Source organism: Talpa europaea (genome assembly GCF_964194135.1).
Source record: "Talpa europaea genome assembly, chromosome: 5".
Taxonomy (NCBI): Eukaryota; Metazoa; Chordata; class Mammalia; order Eulipotyphla; family Talpidae; genus Talpa; species Talpa europaea.
In genome coordinates this window covers 116,042,438-116,063,937 of record NC_140071.1, presented here as the reverse complement: position 1 = coordinate 116,063,937, position 21,500 = coordinate 116,042,438, and the positions used below count along the sequence as shown (strand labels likewise).

General features: G+C 35.4%; 1 protein-coding gene across 2 annotated transcripts in view; it reads right to left on the bottom strand.

Moving 5' to 3' along the window:
- FRYL (FRY like transcription coactivator) overlaps positions 1–21,500 on the bottom strand; it is a gene marked incomplete at both ends in the record, with an annotated part of 139,115 nt that overhangs the window by 90,510 nt on the left and 27,105 nt on the right. For both annotated transcript variants that reach the window (XM_084233592.1, XM_084233593.1), the window contains 9 exons: positions 3,396–3,497; positions 4,722–4,820; positions 6,943–7,035; positions 7,313–7,481; positions 10,022–10,102; positions 10,434–10,513; positions 15,425–15,521; positions 16,356–16,495; positions 19,271–19,324. In XM_084233592.1, the coding sequence (XP_084089718.1) occupies positions 3,396–3,497; positions 4,722–4,820; positions 6,943–7,035; positions 7,313–7,481; positions 10,022–10,102; positions 10,434–10,513; positions 15,425–15,521; positions 16,356–16,495; positions 19,271–19,324 (915 nt within the window). The remainder of the gene's footprint in view (positions 1–3,395; positions 3,498–4,721; positions 4,821–6,942; positions 7,036–7,312; positions 7,482–10,021; positions 10,103–10,433; positions 10,514–15,424; positions 15,522–16,355; positions 16,496–19,270; positions 19,325–21,500) is intronic.

Here is a 21,500-nt window from a genome sequence, read left to right as displayed (position 1 = left end):
CATTTCTAAATAATAAAAACATCTTAAATTGATCTGAGTCTTAAAGATATATAATCCCTTAGTTACAATTTTGGTCAAATCTGAATCAGATCATATGAATAAAAATCCAATAAAGTTACAATACAATAAAGTTTTGATATGTTAGTCAAATATGTTTTTTGGCAGCAATCAGTTTAATGTTTCTCCCATTTCTTTTCTACTGTGAAACCAAGAAAAAAATGATTTGCTTAGACCTAATCCAATAGGATAAAAGTTTTTAAAAGTCACATATCAAAATCATATTCCAAATCAAAGAAACTGACTCCTTGAAATTCATTCTAAAAAATTTTTTTTAATCTCACTTATAACAGCTAATGTGAATTAGAATATTTCCAAATTGATGCTTTTGGTTTAAAGTCAATATTCAGTATCACTTCTGCCTTAAATCCATCATCATGGAGTGACATCAATATTAAACCTTCTGTAGATTGTTTCTGCCGCATGCTGCTTTTTTTTTTTTTTTTTTAACAATAGGAGAAGCAGGTTTGAATAAATACATTTGACATGCAATGCAACAATGACTAACAGGAAAAAAAAGCCACACTTAAAGGATATAAAGCAATATTTTACTTGTAGCATCAACACAACTCACCTGGAGTGTTTCTATTTGTTTTCTGATACTGTTGTTAGATGGCATCTAAATAAAGCAATGTGAGACAGCAAACATAAACATGAGATGCAGCACATGCATGTTAGATGAAAACAAGCACAAAACAAGACAGCTCTTCACCAAGGTCTCTATTTAGAAGAAATCTGAGATTTCCAAGAAAGTGGCCAGAAACACTAAGATGAAAAGTAATCCTAAAATTTGGGCATCACGGGCTGTATCTACAATGCAAACTGAGAGACAGCAGTTAAATTTTAACTCCCTATGTTTTCCTTGCAGAGCGTGACATTTGAGTTCACACAAGTTTACATTTTCAAAAGAAATTAAGTCCACTTTGTAGAAGAAAAATCTCCAAAATTTAAATTTTGTATTTTATCTATTCATTATTTCTCTCTCTCTCTTCTAATTATTTTTTAGAAAGTCTGAATATTTTTGACATGATCTCAAAGGCTCTAAGGCAAAAGAATAGGAAACCACCAAGTTCTGTTTGGGACAAAAATAATAGATGTAACATTTCCAGTGGAAATACATTGATGCCCTCACATGGTATTTATGGGCCTAGGACTACAGCCATTTTTCATGGTCACCAACTTCAAAAACTGGTGCTGTAATTTAAAAAAATTATGCACTATCCTAAAGTGCCTTGAAAAACATACATTTATTCTTAAGACTCTCAAGAAGAATGCCTATTAAACATCTCAGAATTATAGTCAAAATACTATCTTAAAATATTCAGTACGACAGCATTTCTTATAGTACATTGAAAGATAACATGGTAGACCAGAAAGAGCAAAGGTTATGAACTGGAAAACTCCAGATGCAAACCCTATCTCTCTCATATTTTGGCTCCCCAGATATGGATTACTAATCTTCTTTAAATCTGAGTTACAGTAAGAATTAAAGAAATATATTGGGGGTTTATTTGAATCTCAAAGTCAATTTTGGTAAGGCCTTTATCTCAGAGGAATTTTTCCTATATATAAAACAAATTATTGCCATTGCAACAGATAACTATTATAGTTTTCCCCTGCATGCTAACTCACCTCCTCTATGCAGTCTAGCCACACTATAACAAACTTAATGAACAGGAAACAACTCATAAAATTTCTGCTGAATAGAGCCTTAATGTAAGTTAAGGGTTAATGGCCAAGACAATTATATTTCAAATATTCATGCTAAGTGGCTCTTATCTCCTTTATCTTGGCAGATTGACATAACCATTAATGAAAATGGACAATATGCCAGATACATTTAACAGGAGGTAAGGTTTCAAAGAAAACAGAGCATTTTAAATGAAAGCCTTTAGACAAAAAATAAGTTAAGGTACTGCAGAAAAATTGCAAATGTTAGGTGAAAACGTATATATATATATAAAAATTCCAACAAGCAACAGAAAAGTATGAACTGTCATGAAACAAAGCAACCTTCCAGAAAGATTTAATGCATGTCTTAAAATATTTTGTCGAAAGTATGAAAAATCACACTACCCAAAAATGATCAATTCCCTTTCAGTATGTATATCTCCAAGAATTATTAAACTAAAAGGACAGAAAACAGTATGACTCAATTACTTAATTAAAACTTATTTTCTGGTTGCACAATATGAAGTATCTAATCACTTTGATTTTTTTTCCCCCCCTGGGAATTTTTTTTTTTTAAATAAATTTTTTTTTTCAATTCTCATTTAACAAAATACAATACTGATGTATATCTAGAAGAAAAATAGCCAACAATGTTATTCAAAGACATGTTTTCTGTATATCTCACTAGTAAAAAAAAAAAATTAAGACATTTTTGTAAATTATATAATCATGAAAAAAAGAAATATAGACTAGTGTTGTCCAGTGGATCATTCCTCAAGTGGGAAGAAGAGCCAGCACCCTTGCTTACACCACCACCACCAGCTCCAGGTTTTTACACTAACAGGAATAACAGGAAGTGAAATGTCATGCCTGTTATGTTTCTGTAGCTTATAAGCAAATATTTATATATATATATATATATACATATATATACATATATAAACATATTTAAGAAAGTACTAAAATTAAGCATTCCCCTGACACAGAGGAGTGATTTTTCCCTGGTTCTGTGTTTGACACTGACTGTGCTCCTACCCACAGAGGAAAGAGAGATCCTGCAAACAGCCTCTTGGCATGATAACGATCCTTTCATCCCACAGTTTTGATTTCAATGCTAGGAAAGACTGGACATGGATGTGCTGACCAGTAATAGTGAGAACAATTATGCCTTGATTCAAGTCAGAATCATTTCAAGAGTTTTTATATCCACATGGATCTGCCCATGCCCACTGTATTAGTTAGGCATAGTTAAATGTGATATTTTTATTATCAAGGCTTTTTTCATAGTGCTCAGACTTAAGGCAACATTACTAAATTTTCTCCCAAAAATCCAAAATAAAAGTATCTGGAGCGTACTCTAAAATTAATCAAGATTCCTCAATTCTAAAGGAATTTCTTTATTAACAAATACTCCTACATCTAAGCTAATATAATCATTAAAAATGTACTATTTTGATGTCATTCAAACAAACTATATTTTCAGTCAGAAGTTTATTCATATCAATACATGATTCCCTATATAAGGAAAATGGGATAAGAAAAAAGGAAATTTGGTAAAATGTTACTATTCAAATATACCAATAGCAATGCCTTATTATACGAGTCAATGAAGTCATGTAAGTGAATATATGACAGTTTTTCAGGTTAGAAATGAGATTAGCTCTTACCTTCAAATGAGACAAACAGTTTTGTAGGAAAATATGCCAGTTATTTAAAAAAAACTGTTTCTGACTGACACATAAAAGGCAGGTAATTAATGGGTATAGAGCCTACAGGAGACAGGGAAAAGAAAGAATTAACATTTTTAATGGAAAAGCAAATGACTTATAAATGATAGTTCATTTATTCTCACAAACAAAAAGGAAACAAAAAAAGTCTTGTGTAGTTTTCCCATTTGTAATAAGAAATAGGCTCTCAGAGCAATCTAACAGAATCATACAGGGCAAATTTTGTGTAAGGCCAATTTCTTGTTCTACCACGGACATGCTATTCTTTCCCCCTAGATCCTTTACTCCCTCAACCATTACAATGGTTATTATGCACACAGGCCCTGGGGTCAGACCAGCAATGAAGTTTCAGCTTTCTAAGCCAAGGGTGTGACTTTGGGTGGGGAACATCAATACCCTCAGTCTCTCTCTTCTAACATGCACAGTGGAGAATAAACATCACACAAACCCTGTGGGGCAGGGAAGCCTCAAGTAAGACAAAAAAAGCAAAACATATAGCTCCACATCAGGCACAGTCAACATTTATTAATATTCTATCTCTAGCTTGAGTGGTTAGGTATTTTCTAAACCTTCTCCAATCTGCATGAAACTTTTACAGAAAATCCCTCAAAGTTACATGAAACTGGTGGTTAAGTATAAAAAATACTAAAGTCTCTGAATAGATGTAATTGGACAGATAATGGTCCCTAAAAAAAAACTAATGCCTTAGAAAACAACTTCTTATAAAATAAAGGAATTTATAGTTTAATGTAAGACTACGTTCAATCTTTACCACAATATATAAATTTAAAGCATCTTTCAAGACAGGTAGTTCTTTTAAAGCAGGAAAAAACAGATATGTAAAGTTTGCCCTTGTATTACACTTGGATATATTACAATTTCAACTTGTACAATTCTCTTAAAACTCCATCGAATTCAAAAAGTCTTTACTAAAACTCCTAAAATATGTAAAGGAGCCTCCCTGGTAGTGCAGGGGTTAAAGACACAGCTCTATCAAGCTATGGCCAGCCACTGCAGCATGAGTTCGATGCCCTGCCCCAATCAGGGAGCTGACCCACATGGTGCAGCGGGCCTCTCCTGTGTTGCCTGCTGCTCCCTTCAGCAGTGTATTTCAGTAGATTTGCTTGTTCTGCTCCCTACTATGTCTCTGGTGAATCCTCTCACCCCCTACCCCACACACCTCTGGCCTACATCCCAGTTCTTACATGCATAAATATATTTTTTTAAAAAATAAAACATGTAAAGGTTTGAAATATTTCTCAATACCAATGAATGCTTCTTTCTGGAGCTCAGTTCAAAAGTAGTCTGATAAAGCATCTCCACAAAATTTTTCAAACAGGGAACATTCACTTCATTTTTAACAGCCTAGGTATAAAAGATAATGGAAAAACAAAGAAAATGGTTACAGATGGTAGATGAAACTAAACAAGGATTACAAGAACTTTCTGAAAGGTTTGAAATTTGTTAATAATTCATTGAGTAGTTCATAGAAGTACGCTGATGTGCCAAATGACCAAACGTTAGGTAAATAAGAGAAAATCTGAACACTGCCCTGAGCAAACAAGCAGAGAATATAGACGTGTGAATAGATGATGCGTTATTTGGAAATTCCCTGCACTCCGGGAGCACTCAGTAGAGGTCTCTGTGGTTAAAATTCCACAAGGAGGTAACATCTATGTGGAATCCAGCATTTCTTTACCTAAAATATTGCAATAGCTACCCTTGTGATCAGTCTGGCCTCATCTCCCACTACTTAATCCCCCTGCACTGGGATTTGGCTTCCTTGCTGGTCTAGAACACATCAAATGCTTTCTTGTTTCAGGCTGTCTGCACTTGTTCCTTCTGCCTGAGAAGGTTTTTCCCCAGATACAGCAAGCCTTACTCCTTCATTCCTTTGGTTTTTACTCAAATGCCAAATCTCCTCCTAAGTGGTCGGCTTCTCTAAATCATCCTACTTAAAATTTCTACTCCTTTACCCCTTCAGCATTTTCATGCCCTTACCCTCCTTTATACTTCGCCATATTACTTATCACCATCCAACATACGGCATATTTTATGCGTCTGTTTTCTGCAGTAGTAGGAAGCTCTGTAAGAGCAGGGAGTCTTTCCTGTCGTCATCATTACTGCATTCCTTATGCAGAGAAGAAGCCCTGACATGCAGAAAGCACTGAGTACACATAATGAATGAATACCTGGAAGTGAGCCAGGCAGGGGGGAGGAAGATGATTACAGAAGCAAGAATGCTGCAGGGAGAATGAGCTCCATGTGCAGAGGTGGGTGTTATGAAGAGAATTATGACCACCCCTCCAAAAAAAAAAAAAAATTTACATGTTAAAGTCCTAACTCCACACACATCAAAATCTCATCTTATTTAAAAACTTGTTTCAGATTTAATTAAGTTAGGACTAATTAATAAGGACTTAATAAGGTCATAATGGGATGGGGGAGAAAACATAACTGGTTTCTTTTCGTAACAGGAAAAATTTGGTCACTGGCACACATACAAAGAGAGAACATGTAAAGATGAGGTCAAAGATCAGATGACGCTTTTGTGAAACAAGGAATATCAGGAGCCAGGGAGAGACTGTCCATGAACCACAAACTATGCAAGAGCTTGAAAGAGACTCTCACAGTCTTCAGAAGGGTGAACCTATCAGCATTGTGGTCTCAGAAATGGAGGTTCCAAAACCCTGAGACAATAGACTTGTGTTGTTTCAGCCACTTAGTCCGTGGTCCTTTGTTGGGAGGGCCCTAGCAAACTATTAAGCCACAAAGGCAAACATGGAACAACAGGAGAATTACGTGACAGACCATTGCCAAGGGTCTTTCTTCCACACCTGCTCCATTGATGACCTTAAAATTACAGCCAGTTACATATCTAGGATTCCAAAATCCCTGAAAACTATTCTGAAGTTACTATTTATAGGATGCTATGTTATGTACTGCAAAATTATTTTTGAGTAATACAGTGCATTTATAGCAAGAAAAATTTCTATAAATCTGCTTCCCTAGAAATCATTGCAATCATGTCTATAGCAATCATTTCTCTAAATAAATTGAAGTATATATTTTGACAGGTACGATGAACATCACAGCAACATACAGAACATTAACAATCCAGGCAATCCATAAATTCCAAAATATATGTCGCAGTCCTTTTAAATTTTTCAGTGGCTATTAGAACAGTTGTTATTTGTAAAGAACAAAAGTCACAATAAGTGCAGCATAATGGACTACTTGAGCCGACCATTACTGCTAGGTTGCAAATACTCTGAATCTTAAGGGTCTGGACTTACACTTTTAGTTAAAGACTGATTGATGCTCTTCTGCTGTTTGACTAATAACCATTTTCCCATAACTGCATTATTTCATGTTTCCACTTAATGCAGTTGTGTGTGAGACGACTGGAAAACAGTAATATTTTATGTGGCCCCTTCTTTAGGGCAGAAGTACTTTTAAAATAAAATATAAATATGGAAAGACTTACAGCAGCTACAGGGATAAGAATCTCCACAAACAAACCGGCAAGTGCATGTTTTATATCTTTATCTTTTACTTCTAAGAAATATTGAGCACATTCCTTGAAGGGGAGGAAAAGTATATTAGATTAATAAAAGAGGAAAGATTAAAGAATCTTCAATATCACAATACTTTTGTAAACACTGTAATTTACCAAAAGGATAAGATCAAATCATGCTTAAATTAAAAAAGTTAATTCACATTTGTGACAATACTTGTAATAAAAAATTAATAGTGATGGCATTAATTCATATGTATATATATTCTTTTAAACAGTCCGAAAGAGCAGGAAAACCACATAGCTAATTCGAATTACTGCAACTGAGAAAGTATATCACCTGCATAAACTGAAATGATGCTTCAAAATCTTCTACAGGATACATTTTCACTCTAAAAAATTTCATTCCCATTATTAAGCTGATGACGCTTTGTACAACATGTGGACTTGGTTCCTTTTGTCGCAGTTCTTTTAATTCTGTCACAAACTTCTTCCTCACAGCCTGAAACCTTTAATATACAAGGATATGTGATTGGATCTCAATTAAAAATGCTGATTTCCCACATGATATTTAAGGTTGAAATCAAAAGGTATTTTACCTAAACATCATCATCATCATTCTTCTACTCTCATCAAAATTACCAAAAAAGCAGTCAGAAAAAAACCAAGTTCTACGTTTTTCTGCTTAGTTTTGCTTATTTATTTTTAAATTAGTGATTCCTTAAGTAGAAATAGGATTTCTTTATTTTTGTAAATGCATAAATACAGGGCCATTACCATTTAATAATAATCATAATAAAAGTAAGATCAAATAACCTACACTTTGTAAAACATCCTAATGTAAATCATTGTCTTCTATTTTTAAGACTCCTTTTTATGAAGTTTGCAATTTGAGTTATATGAAAACTACACATTTGATCAAAGAGATCAGCCAATCAATTGCAGACTACTAGTTAGCACTTAAAATTAATCTCTATTTACACTGCAGAAAAACTGAAGAGCAGGAGTGAGATGGTACTGGTCTCAGTGTGAATAAGCTAAAAAACCAAAATGCTTTTGACGGGTTAACACCATCCTGCATTCAAATAACCACAACCATCAAGACTAGTAGAGTTTTTTTTTTTCTGTTCACACTGCAAAAAGGTATCTAGTGGTTTTTTATTTTATTTTTTTTTTTAGCGAGTCAGGGTCTCGCTATGTTGCCCAGGCTGGAGTGCAGTGGCTATTCACAGGCGCGATCCCACTACTGATCAGCACGGGAGTTTTAGTGGTTTTTTAATCAATAAAATACTGAATTTCCCACTTCTTATTATAAAGTAACTGAAGACTTTATTGTTAATGCTGCTGGAGAAACCAGTTCAGATAGCTGAAATGACAAAAGCAGCATAACTTTCCAATGGTCACTGACCACAGAAGGGAAAAAAATGACCTATTAATGAAATATGGACACATGATAGGAAATATAACTTATCTTCTCCCAGTTGAGACCTGGAGACGCAGGTCCATTTTCCATGAAAGTATTCTTTCATGTTTTATAAAGAAATACATCCACTTTACAAAGAGGATAAAAATCTTCCCATTGCAATATTAGAATCCAAGGGTTTTATCTTTTATTACATCTTATAAAATGATTATTTAACTGTAATAAAAGGAATTGCATATGCAAGATCCTAATATCCCCCAAACCTTCTCTTTCTCACTTTCCACCTGTCAACCCCTGCTCCTTCCCACCACCTGCCCCTCAAGTGCTGGTGCTGCTGGCCCATACTTCTTCCCAGGCTCACTGGATGGACAGGTGGAAAACACCTCATTATGTCCAAACTGGCATTTCTCTTACAACTAGACTAGTGGAATCATTTCATAAATTCACTGGCAATATGGATTTACTAGCCTTACCATCCTAGAACTAACTTAGCTGTGATGCAGTATTCTCCTGGATCCAAGTTGCTTATGTACTATTTAGTATTTCTCATCTATATTCCTGATAGACTCATCTTTGATAAAAGTAAAATCTCATTAACTATTCTGCCATAAAAAGAAATCTATCATTGATCTTATCTATGTTTTTATGCTTATATAGCTGAGACAGGGATTCCTTATTAATATAAATGAAATATTGATATTATTGTCTATATTGAAATCACTTAAAATATTCCAACTATAAGTTCTATAGCATCAGTATACAAAAAACCCCTCTGCATTACAAAAGATAAAAAGTACCCAAATAAAATATACTACTTAATATTAAAATCTAACCTACAGAAACATTAATAATTGTGCCTGTCTTCTTAGAATTCAAGAAGTTTGCTATTTGATGGCTTTGGGGCCAGAGACTACAAAATAGCACCCAAGAAAATCTAAATTGATGCTATTTTCCTTACAAATTTCCCAAAAGCAACATAAGATACAAAATCTTCCGAAGTCTCTAGCACAACCACCAGACACTAAGGAAACTTTTTTCTTTTACTGTTTACTATAATGATGGTTTAATACAACTCAATGAGTGTAACTGCTACCGAGGACACTTTTCATAGTGTGATCTAGTATCTTTGATGTTTCCTTTTTGGTATCACTTCTACCTACTCAAAAATCTGTTTAGTGTTAAAATGAGTAAGATGATTAGAAGGAAGATATTGCTTCACTATCTCAGAAATAAAAGCAGTCAACTGGAAAGTGCTGAAAGTAATTACTAGCCTTGTAAAGTGTTCTTAAAGATTTTTAAAATACATCTCAGAACTGTTAAAAATAGAGATTAAGGTAATGTCCTGATTATTCTTGGCAGTTTCTGACTTCCTCAATTCAGACTTTAATGGAAAACCTCAAATAAATGAAAATAAGTTGTGAAACTGAGGTGTGAGTATTACTTAAAAATTCTCTAAAATTTCCTTCAGAGGAAAACAGAACCACCATGTAATAAAGAGTGAAACAGACTTTACAACAACTCTATGGGGGGAAAAAAGTAAATCTAAAACAGTTACTATTTATTGTATTAGTAACAAAGCATTCTAGGACACAAAGCAAATCAAAATCAGTGACTTTTAAAACTTACTTTGATTGGGCAAGAACTCCTATCACCTCTGCATATAAATCTGCAATAATATGCACATTCCCAGTGTTGGTTCCTGAATATCTAGAACAATAAGAGAATTAACACATTATTTCATTAAATTGTCTACAAATGCTGTCTTAAAAAATCTGAAAATTCCTTTTTAGAGTGCTACATAAATGCCTCTCAGTATTCAATTATAGAATGATAAATCTACATGAATCTTCTTCTTGTTTGTCATAAAATTTAGATACTGTTATTCGTACAAATCCCATCATCTTATAAACCCAATAATTAAGAATTAAACAGATCACTGAACTCCAAAAATACAGCCAATGAAATTCAAATTCTGTTTTAACAATCTAAATTTGAATTGCAGAGAGAAACCAAAATTGCAAGTTCATGTTTTACTTACCCTTCCTTATGTTTAAAGTGCTTAAAAGCCAAGTTTAGAACTTCATGAACTAAGGGGTCAGGCACAGGATGAACAGGTATCTAGAGTAAAAAAAATAATCATCTAGTTAAGAGCTAAATAAGCTATAGGTCTACATGGTCTTCTCATCATGTCAGCTAATTTAGATGATACTAAATTAACAATTTTAATTTTCATATGATCTATTATTAATCTGTCAACTTTCCCTTTATGTTTTAAGATTTAGATGGCTTTTATTAGTTTCCTGTTTTTTCAAAAACTTATTTTCTCTGAGTTTAATTATTCAATTTTTAAATTATTTTGACAGTGGTTTTTCAGGTCCTACTCATCTAATTTAACAAGCTCTAAACTTAAGAATATTGGCTTCATAACCACAAATCATTAAACTATGGACCACGTAGGGAGGAAACAGCCAGTCCTGCTGTTGTTACTAAAATCACTACTGCCAGGAGATCACAGAAACATCACTGTTCCTTCTCAGCAACATTTACACAAAAGCAACCCACTCTCACATAATCTGACTGTAGGGTAAATGGTTTTCAGGCTTTTCTGCCCTCCCACCATTAGGATTGCCCTGCTTGATGGGGCACCTGCAGTTATTACATCGTGTTGTTTACTTCTGGGCCTGGAGACCTGTAGGCCTGCCTGCCGTGTACCTGTTTGTCACACTACATGTAAAGCTCAATAAAAGCCTGAGAAAGCCACTGAGGGTTCCAGGACGACTCCTTTACCTGGTCTCTGCAGATCACAGAAACTTGCTCAGTGCCCTTCCTGCCCCTACACTATTTACCATGAAGAGTCTTTCAAAGAGACACCAACTTTTCCAACAATTTAAAACTATTTATGGCTTTATTAGCATTTAAAATTTGTCATTTAAATATCTTGGTTAGTACATTTAAATATCTTGTTCAGTACTTTACAAATTGCATGGTACTTCCTAATATGTAAAACAAATCAAAATATTTAAACCAGAAAGTAAAATCCCTGCCTCTTCCCTCATATATAATTTCTACTAAATGAGTAGCTCTTAAACAAAAAGTTAATAAATTAACAACTCAGCATAATCACAAAAAAATCCCGTAACTTTCAGGGTTCCCCATCAACATCTAAAATGCTAATGTAAATCTGAGAATACTAGGGATCTATACTACCTTCTCATACCTCACAAAAGCTCTGATAAAACCAAGCCAAAAGCATGAAATGACTCACAAACTGGTTTCCCAATCTTCTTGTTTGCTTCAACAAACAAATGTCTTAAAATTCAGCCGAACAAGAAAACTGCCTCAAACTTTCTAAATGCTATGTTTCTTTTTTTTTTAAAGATTTATTTTTTTATTTATACAAGCACTGGGTACAGTCAGAAGAGCAGGAGGGTGAGAGAATTCACCAGAGCCAGAGCAGGGAACAGAATAGGCAGACTGATAAAGAAATACACTGCTGAGGGGAGCAGCGGGCAGCAGGAGAGATCTGCGTGCCATGTGGGACCCTGGCCGGGTCTGCAGAGGCTTGTGCAGGCAGCTTCGCAGCCCAACACTCAACCACTGCACCACTGGGGAGTCCCCTATGTTTCTTTTTAAACATACTTTCATTGTGGATTTTGAAACCTTTGGTACTTATGTGGTGAAATGTGTAGTTGGTTATGATCCCACCATTCTTCTGATTTTCTTGAAAAAATACAATTAGTTCTCCATCATCTTGAAATACTTTTGTTCCACAGTGAATCACACTATTCGATTTCATCACATTTATATTAATTCAATTCCCTTGTCTAACTCATAATGATTAAACTTTAATTTTATAAGTTACTGGTCATTTCATCTAATTTTGTATTAGTGATTTTACCAGCAAAAATTATTTTTATTATTTATAGGAGAAAACTTGCAGTAAAAATGCTAGCTTTATAACCTTCAGCAAGTCACTACAACTAAGAACATTTCATCTGTAAAATAAAAATAACAAATATTTATTGGGCACATTCCATGTGTTACTCATTATATAGCATTTAATTCTCACAGTTCTACAAAAGAGATTATTTTCATCCCTGCTTTACAGAGAAGGAAAGAGTGAGTAATAACTTGCCCAAGTTACACAGTAAGTACGTATAGTAAGTAACACAGGAGGGATGAAAAAAACGCACTGGCTCCCTCCTGGAGTTCATTAAAATGACCAAGTGATACAAAGAACAGAGTTCCTTATGCATCATAAGGGCTCTGAACATGTGTGATAATAGCTGAAGACATAGCAAATTGTTCAAGAAACAAAAAAAATTATAATATATGGAGTCAAGGACCAACCCACCAGGAATATTTTCTCCTTAAGACTGAAACACATGTATATCAATACTCTAAATAGCCCATGGGATTATCTCATCAAAATAAAACTGAATCATGTTTTAATATGTGTATAGTATGTGGGACAAAAGTAAAGGTCCTATTACATTCAAAATCTATTACATTGATTATTTCCCAGACCTATTAAACCCTACATCATTCTGGCACAGAAGAAAGTTGGGTTAGTTTGTCATGATGTTTCAGAAAGTTCTATTGATTTCTACTTCATTTTCCATAGTTTTATTAGTTTTTGCAGCAGCTGAAAAGACTTGCCTTTTACAGGAAAGAAAAAAAAATATGTAGGACTTTAATAAAGTGTATATATGTTCTTGGTGAAACTGTTTATTCTTTGATAGGTGCACTTGAATGAACGTAAGGGGATAATAGTAAACAGAGAAAAGGTGAGTGGAAAGAGAACTGCAGGTTGGAACAATATGGTCACAGAAGCAAAAACGAAGGTAAGTCATCACCACCACTATTATTTCTCTTTTTTCACACTTTGAGTCCAGGTATGAACGGTGTATGTTCAGGGGACTTTCAAAATGAGACCACTGAAAGAATGCTCTTGAGTTTATAATATCCTGATGGTTTTTTCTACCAGAGGAAGAAAAGGAGGGTGAAGATGAGGACAGGGAAGGAGATAGGACTGGGAAGAGAATGGAAACCTCCACAGGGTTTCAGTGCACTGGAATTCTGAAGCCAGTACAACTAGGGGCAACTGTTAGAGAAGAGAGACTGACTGCTAGCAGAAAAATGCCAGGGGAAACAGGAAAAGACACACTGGAGCTGGGTCAGGGAAGGCGCTGACTGTCAGTGCAGGGTGCTGGCACTGTGTCCTGTACTATTTAAGAAACCCTGCACCACGTAACTGAGCAAAGAAGTACAAATGCTAGTTACCAAACCACTCATATTATCCACAATTAGGACACAAGAGACTCCAGGGATCAACCACAATGAGCCTTGCCCTTCCTTGTCCTCAGCTCCTGTTTCCCTAGTTACTTAACTGAGATCACAGAAAGCAAATTTGTCATTTTCTGCACCACCTGCGAGAGAACTCTTTCCCACATCAACTAAGAACCCTCTATGAAAAGTACAAATTAAAATGATTTTACCTTTGATTAATCTAGTTTATATAGTTCTTTTTATTTGCAGCTCAGATAATTGGATTTCAATATCTTATCACATACATTGTTAAAAAAGGGCAAAATGTAAATGATCACATAACCATTTTCATATAGACTACATAAAAAATAACTATCAATTAACTTCTATGTCTCACAATGCTGTTTATTATATAGCTATTTGACATTATGTAACAAAACTCCCAAATTCCCACAATCATATGTAAAAGAGGATTTTTTTAGGTTTCCTACCTTTTTACAAAGCATAAAATTGTGCACAACTGTACACAAATGGCTCATCTTTGAATGACATATCACTTTTTTTTTTTTTAAAGATTTATTTATTTATTTATACAAGCACTGGGTACAGTCAGAAGTGCAGGAGGGTGAGAGAATTCACCAGAGCCAGAGCGGGGAACAGAATAGGAAGACTGACGAAGTACACTGCTGAGGGGAGCAGCATGCGGCAGGAGAGATCTGCACGCAACTGTGGGACCCTCGCCGATGGCTGGGGATCAAACCGGCGCTGCAGAGGCAGCCCAATGCTCAACCGCGGTGCCACCGGGAAGGACCCTACATATCACTTTTTTTAATGACTACAAATTATTTTAAAAAATACTGTCAAAATTCTTACAGGTACTTGTATGTATAATCGTACTGATTTTGAAAGGTGAAAATACAAGACAATATTGGCATTATTACATACTTAAATCTTTATTGTCTATGCCATTCAAAGCTAACCCTATGCATGTAGAGCCTAGAACAATGCCCGTCAACAGCAGGCATTCCAACAGACACTGTATGAGTACATCAAAATTATCCTGAGATATCTTCACGGGCCTGAAAACCATTTGCACTTGACAATTCTATTTTTTTTTTAAATATTCAAAAGGGTAGGTTTATTATAAAAAGGGAAGGGAAGTCAAGGATGCCGCACAGGCACTAGTGGGCAGAAAGAAAGAGCTGTCCCTGAAAGGGACTGCTTTGTTAGAAGAGGCCTGCAGAGTCTCAGGGGGCAGCCCTGGGAGGAGAGTGGCCTCTGCTGCTTTGCAAAGGGAGAAGGTTGGGGAAGAGAAACACCTGCATATCACAGGCAGGCAGGAGAGCTGCTGCCAGTCTTATCCATGCTAAATCACTCTCATTCCTCAACTATCGTTGCAGAATTATTACCTGTTAGAAGGCAGGCTTGAGGGCATAGGAAGAGAAATTCTTTGAAAGTGGAAGTAAAAAGGGAAGGAAGCAGGTAAATGACAGGCAGACTGTATTTGCAGTTAAAGCCCATATTTAAGTTTCTCTCCAGCTTCATATTACTAACAAGATGGCATGTCTTGGATGGCATATGAAGGTAAAAAGAATAGGCAGGAGTAGAAACAGGACATGAAAACCCCAGGCAACAGAAAGAAGTATGATTAAATGATGGGAATTCAGTTTATATGGCCAGAATTTTATATACATCAGGTAACTGAATCATGAAACAGAAATAAGCAAAAAATACAGATTTTACAGAAATAAAAGGGCTTACCTGCTTTAGAACTTCAACTAAAACTAAACAAAAAATGAAATCTACTGCTAAGTCTCTTCTTTCAAGAAGATAATCTCTTTCACGTTGCTGCTCATCCCTGAAATAAGAACCCCAAATTAGGAATGCATGAAGGCTCTAAGATTTAAAATAGCTATTAGTTAGTAGTTCATGATTTTTATGAGTACCCATTTTTATGGTATCTTACAGCAATTGCCAGTACAGCTTTTTTATTAACCCAATGTCTGTGTTACATGTTCGAGTGTTCTTCCTCTTTCTGTACGTTAGGCATTTAGATTCACATTTTACTATTGTCTGTGAGAAGTAAAACCTAATTTATATGAATTATTAAGAGGGAGAAAAATATTTTAAATTTCATTTAGAAAACCTAACATTGCTCTATATTTGATTAGCATTCTTTTTATTAAGAACTGAAACAAAAGTAACTTTTCTGATGAAACTACAGTACTGGTAACTTTCTCACATATCTAAGTTGAAAAATCACAAGTGGCATTTATTGAAGTCCAACTCTAAACCATGGACCGTCACCTGAACACAAAGTGACATTTTCATAAAGCCAAGGCGTCCCTGGGTTTGAGCACCACAGAGAGTCTTGGAAAACGTCCTATATTGTAGGAATCTTCCCTTCACAGACCTCATGAACAGGATCCTGAGAGTATTAAAGCTCCTCATTGAACTACCTAAATGGCAGTTCTGAAATTCAGTTTTGTGTGACGGTGGTTCCACAGGGCCACACCTACCTGAACTGACACCTTCCCTCAATTTACGTTTTAGTACTGACCATCTGTCTCCTTTACTACCACCTTCACCACAAAAGTAATCAGTGTTTTTGCTTAGAAACAGTTGCTGACATTATCACCCCTTCATTGAAGTGTTTTGATTCCTGGTAGAACAGTAGCCACTTGCGACTTACCCCTTAGATTTTGTGCTAGATCGAGGTCTATACTCATAAGATTCATCTTCAGTTCCATTCTGGCGTCTGTACCAGTCAAACAAGGTGCGGAGTAAGGAAGGGAGACAGTGCTCTGCTACTGAGCTCATAGAGCTTATCAACTGCAAGACAAGACATCACCAGAAGGTAAAACACATCGTCGGGGTACCATGCTCCTCACTCCACTAGCAACCACTTAGAAATGATTAACACTTGTAGAATAAACATGAACATACACAGAAACCCAAATGTAATAAATGACTAAGATAAAAGTACAGCCTAGAGAGTTTGGCGCGTAATAACATAAGTAAGCTAAGTTTCATCCACTATGAAGCTCTACCCAAAACCATTCAGTTGAGCTCATCAGCTTTCAACCTTTTTCCTGCCTTCATGTGCTACTCACATGTGTAAAACATCATCAGTAGCATCCCTGATGACCCTCCTGGGGACCTCTGGGACAACCATCACATGAAACAGAAAGGTAGCAACTTCCCCAGTCAGTTCCTCTCTGCTCATGTGAAAAAAAGGTTCTAAAATGTTGTCACAGAATGAACGGAGAGATGGAGAAACAAAGATGACTACAGTACTTTTGAATTGTTGAGAAAGTTCTGATTTACTCTGTACAACTATACCACATAACAGAAATAGAATTACATAATTTGCAATATTTACAGATAAACACTAAAAATGCACTGCAAATAAGCTTTCAAAGCTTAGAATATATAAATAATAACTCCAAGATAAATGTGGTGGGATGGGGGCCTCCCCTGGTGGCGCAGCGGTTGAGCGCTGTGTTGCGAGGCTGCCCGCAGTCTCTGCAGCGCCGGTTCGATCCCCGGCAGCCGGCGAGGGTCCCACCAAAATAATAAATAAATAAATAAATGTGGTGGGATGAACAACTGCTATTTGATTGCAAGCATCCCTGAAACTATCTGACTTCAAGGCCTCAGATCTGGGTCATGAATGACCCCAACTTGCCTACAGCAGTGGTAAGAGGTATAACAGGTATCTGAGCTATCTATAGTAGACCTAGGGTCACTCTTCATCTTAGGGGTACTGAGAAAAAAATTCTCTATTCATAAGAATTTCTGTATTGGAATCTACCCCACTGCTTATAAAATCAGTATTTGAAATTAAACATATAGTCAAACATGATTCACTTTGCTTTTCTTTACTAAAAAACTGTGGGTTGCAGGAATACTCAAGTTCCATGATCGTAAGAGTCAGTTAATGAAGGTAAATTGATACCTCCAGGAATCAAACATTTAATTTTCTAATACAACCTCAAAATGTACTTACTCCTGGAAAAAAAAAGGAAGAGTAAAAATAAGATTCTAATTTTATCTCACTACATCTAGGCTTATATTTTACCAGGGAACACTATCACACAAAGGAAATTGCTTTTAATATCTTTAGAAGGTACAATAAAACACCATCTGCTACTGTAAATATATTTAAAACAGTTTATACCACACTTAGCTTTTATTTAGGAAAACCCCTTCAAATTATAAAGCATAATTATTTATAGTTTTATTACTCAATTATATAACAAAAGGAAAATTTTTCTTTTTTTAAGATCTATTTATTTAGGCATACAACATCTGGGGTACAGACCAGAGATGTGGGAGGTGAGAAGATTCACCAGAGACAGAGCAGGGAACAGAACAGGCAGACTGACTGAAATACACTGAGGGGCGCGGCGGGCGAGACAGGAGAGGTCTGCCTTGCCATCTGGGTTGCTCCCTGGTGGATGGGGGATCGAACTCGTGCTGCAGAGGCTGCAGATTGCTTCATAGCTTAACACCTGTGCCACCAGGAAGGCCCAAAAATTTTCTTAAATTGTTGTTTGACAGGATTTCATTTCTGATCGTACAATGATTTATTCATCATTAGTAGAATGGGTGCAAGATGTGAGCAATCTGAATACATTTAAAATAATTTATTAATAATAAATACCTAACTAATTAGAATGATGCTACATTAAGGTTTGAAAAGCATCATTATTAAGATTATATTGTTACTGTAATAGAGGACTAACCTTCCTTTTTATGTTTTTGCCTTGCACCTGTGGTGGTTTACTAAGGGTACACACACCAGAATCACCAGGAAGCTGTTGAACAAAACCAGCTGTGGCTGCATGTGGACCACTACTCCTGGTGATTCTGCTTAGCAGAACTAGAGATCTGAAGAAGTATTTTTGGTAAGTTTCCACCAAGAAAATCTAGCCAGTCATCTTCATCTAGTCAAGTAGGCTAATGTGAACATTAACTTCTACTTCCAGATACATAATTATGAAAAAAGGAGCCAGGAATACTAGATGGCAACATAAAGCTAACCTGGGTTATTGTTTTTTGCAAACAATCAACATATAATAAAAAAACTCTTGGCATGCGTAACTATGACAAAAATAACATTAATCAAACACTTAATCTCAGCAAGAGGAAAGAATTAACATTCAAAGCATACCACAATAGTTTTCAGTTATTTGTATTCTATATTAAAGGTTTTGACAGCTCTAAAAGGAAAAAAATAAATTATAAAAGGCAAAACATTATTATATAAATATGGTAGGATTAAGTACACAAAGTAATATTAAAGGACATAACTGGAAATATTCCAAGAAAATTTCAAAAGGCACAGTAAAGAGATTAACAATGAAAAAGAAAGTTTTAAAATGCTAAAGAGAAATCAATAAATTTCACAGCTCATTTCATGAACTACAAAGGTTCACAGTTCAGAGCTCATTCTACTTGCTTTGTTAAAAAACAAACTACTAATTCCAAACTCAGTCCCTAAACAAAATAAAGGAAGTTTTTGATATTGGATCTATTTGAACCAGACTATTAGAGATGAACATTCTTCTCTCAAGAAAAAATATTTCCCCCAAATTGGCATACCTGGTCAAACTGAAGGTCTTCGCCCCTTTGAAGAGATCTAGACAATGGCTTCTCCTGAAATTAAAGGGGAAAAAAAAAAAAATATATATATATACACACACACACAATATATTAGAAATCTTATACGTGATGAACAATTTAGAATTGTGATTTGTTTTTATTTTTGTTTTCATTTTAATTAGATTGCCTAGGGTCACACAAATGGATTCAAGCCCAGCAGTGGCTTCTGCTAATCTCTAAAAGGAGAACCATAATGGAAATAGTAAGTTTAGGTATCAAGATATATTTTGAGAAACTTTAATAGTTAAAAGTGTATGTACTCAATCACATGAAGATAGCAATGGCCCCTAAATTCTACAAATTGAACATGATCTTCTAAAAACAAGAGCCAGGTTTTTTAATAAGTATATTATAATTTTCATGTAAAGAAACAATCAGGAATAACAAATATGGATCACTATCTAAAACAGAAATAGACACTAATATACCATGGAAAATAGTAAGGGGCAGAAATTCAAATATTGAGACAAATTTAGAAATTTTAATATAAGGTATTGGGACAATTATGTTGTCTACATAAACAACTAAGTGGGACTACTAACTCAATAAATCCTTGATATTTTAAATATAAAAAAATGAAATCATCAAAATCCTAGAACAAAACAGGAGTCCTAGAAGAAAATTTGGTAGTGTTTTTTAAAAAGAACTCAGATCTTTCTAAATGTGATACAAAATGCAAAAGCCAAAAAAAGTAAATTCAACCATATATATGTTCCTACAGATGAGGGCAGGGGGGAATTCAATAACCCAATACAAAAAAAAAATATAGTAAGAATCAACAGTTCACAAAAGTTTTTATGACTCTTAAATATCTGTTTATATCCTTAACCTCACTCACAAGAGAAAAATGCAAGTTAAAAACACAAAGAAATACTAACTTTCTATAGGACTTGCAAAGTTCAAAAAGTCTGAGCACATAATGTGTGGGTGGGGTTATCAACTAAAGAGAATTCTGAAATTATGCCAATGGGGTACTTAATAGATAACAACCTCTTTGGAACACTATTTGCAATATTTGTCAAAATTTTTAATTGTACACATCCTTTCACTCAGCAAAAAATTCCATTCATAAGTATTTACCTTACAGATATAATCATATGCAAAACACACACACACACACACACACACACACACACTCCCCATTTGTTTTTTTTCCAAAGGTAGCTACAATGATAAACCACAGACATGAAAAATGGCAGGCCAAAAACTGAACATTGATTATCTTGATCCACAATGGTAGAAGAGCCATCATTATGTTATATAAAATTAAGAACTATTTCTCCTTTTTATAATGTCAATTCATAATATAGAGAATAATTATGATTCTAAGGCTCACAATCCTTTATATCCTAACTCGATTCTTTAGCATACAGTCCCAACAGCAACATGTAGTTTCCAGGGGAAGTAAAAGAGTTTATTAGTAAGATTTTCATAGCATTAACAATGATACTGAAATACTTTGACATGTGATTAATTTGAGATCAGACAATAGTCTGAATTTAGAAATCCAAAGATGGAGCAAAGGAAATAAGAATCCTTGACAGACTTTAAGAAAGGAAGCTCGAATAGGGTTGGAGATTTTAGACAGAACTAGCACAGGGAAGATGACAGCTGAGTCACTGTCGGAGGGAAGTGAGCTTGCATGCAGAGCGGACAGAGGACGATCCAGTCAATACTTTGAAACTTCCCAAATTCTCAGGAATTGGGGAATACAGGGACACAGAATGTGTGGGTGAAGGTGAATTTAAAAATGAATGACCAGGGCCTCCCCGGTGGCGCAGCGGTTGAGCGCTGGGTTGCGAGGCTGCCCGCGGCCTTTGTGGCACCAGTTCGATCCCCGGCTGCTCCCCGGCCACCGGAGGAGGGTCCCACATGGCGCGCAGACCTCTCCTGCCGCCCGCTGCTCCCCTCAGCAGTGTACTTCGGTCCTTCTGCCTGCTCTGCTCCCCGCTCTGGCTCTGGTGAATTCTCTCACCCTCCCGCTCTTCTGACTGTACCCAGTGCATGTATAAACAAAAAACAAACAAACAAACAAATAAATAAATAAGTAAAACGTGCCTCTATAAAAAAAAAAAAATTAAAAATGAATGACCAGTTAAGAAAGCTTTAGACTTATTTCCTTTACCCATTACTTTAGCAGGTGAACTGTCCCGCCTTTAGCAGGAAAACT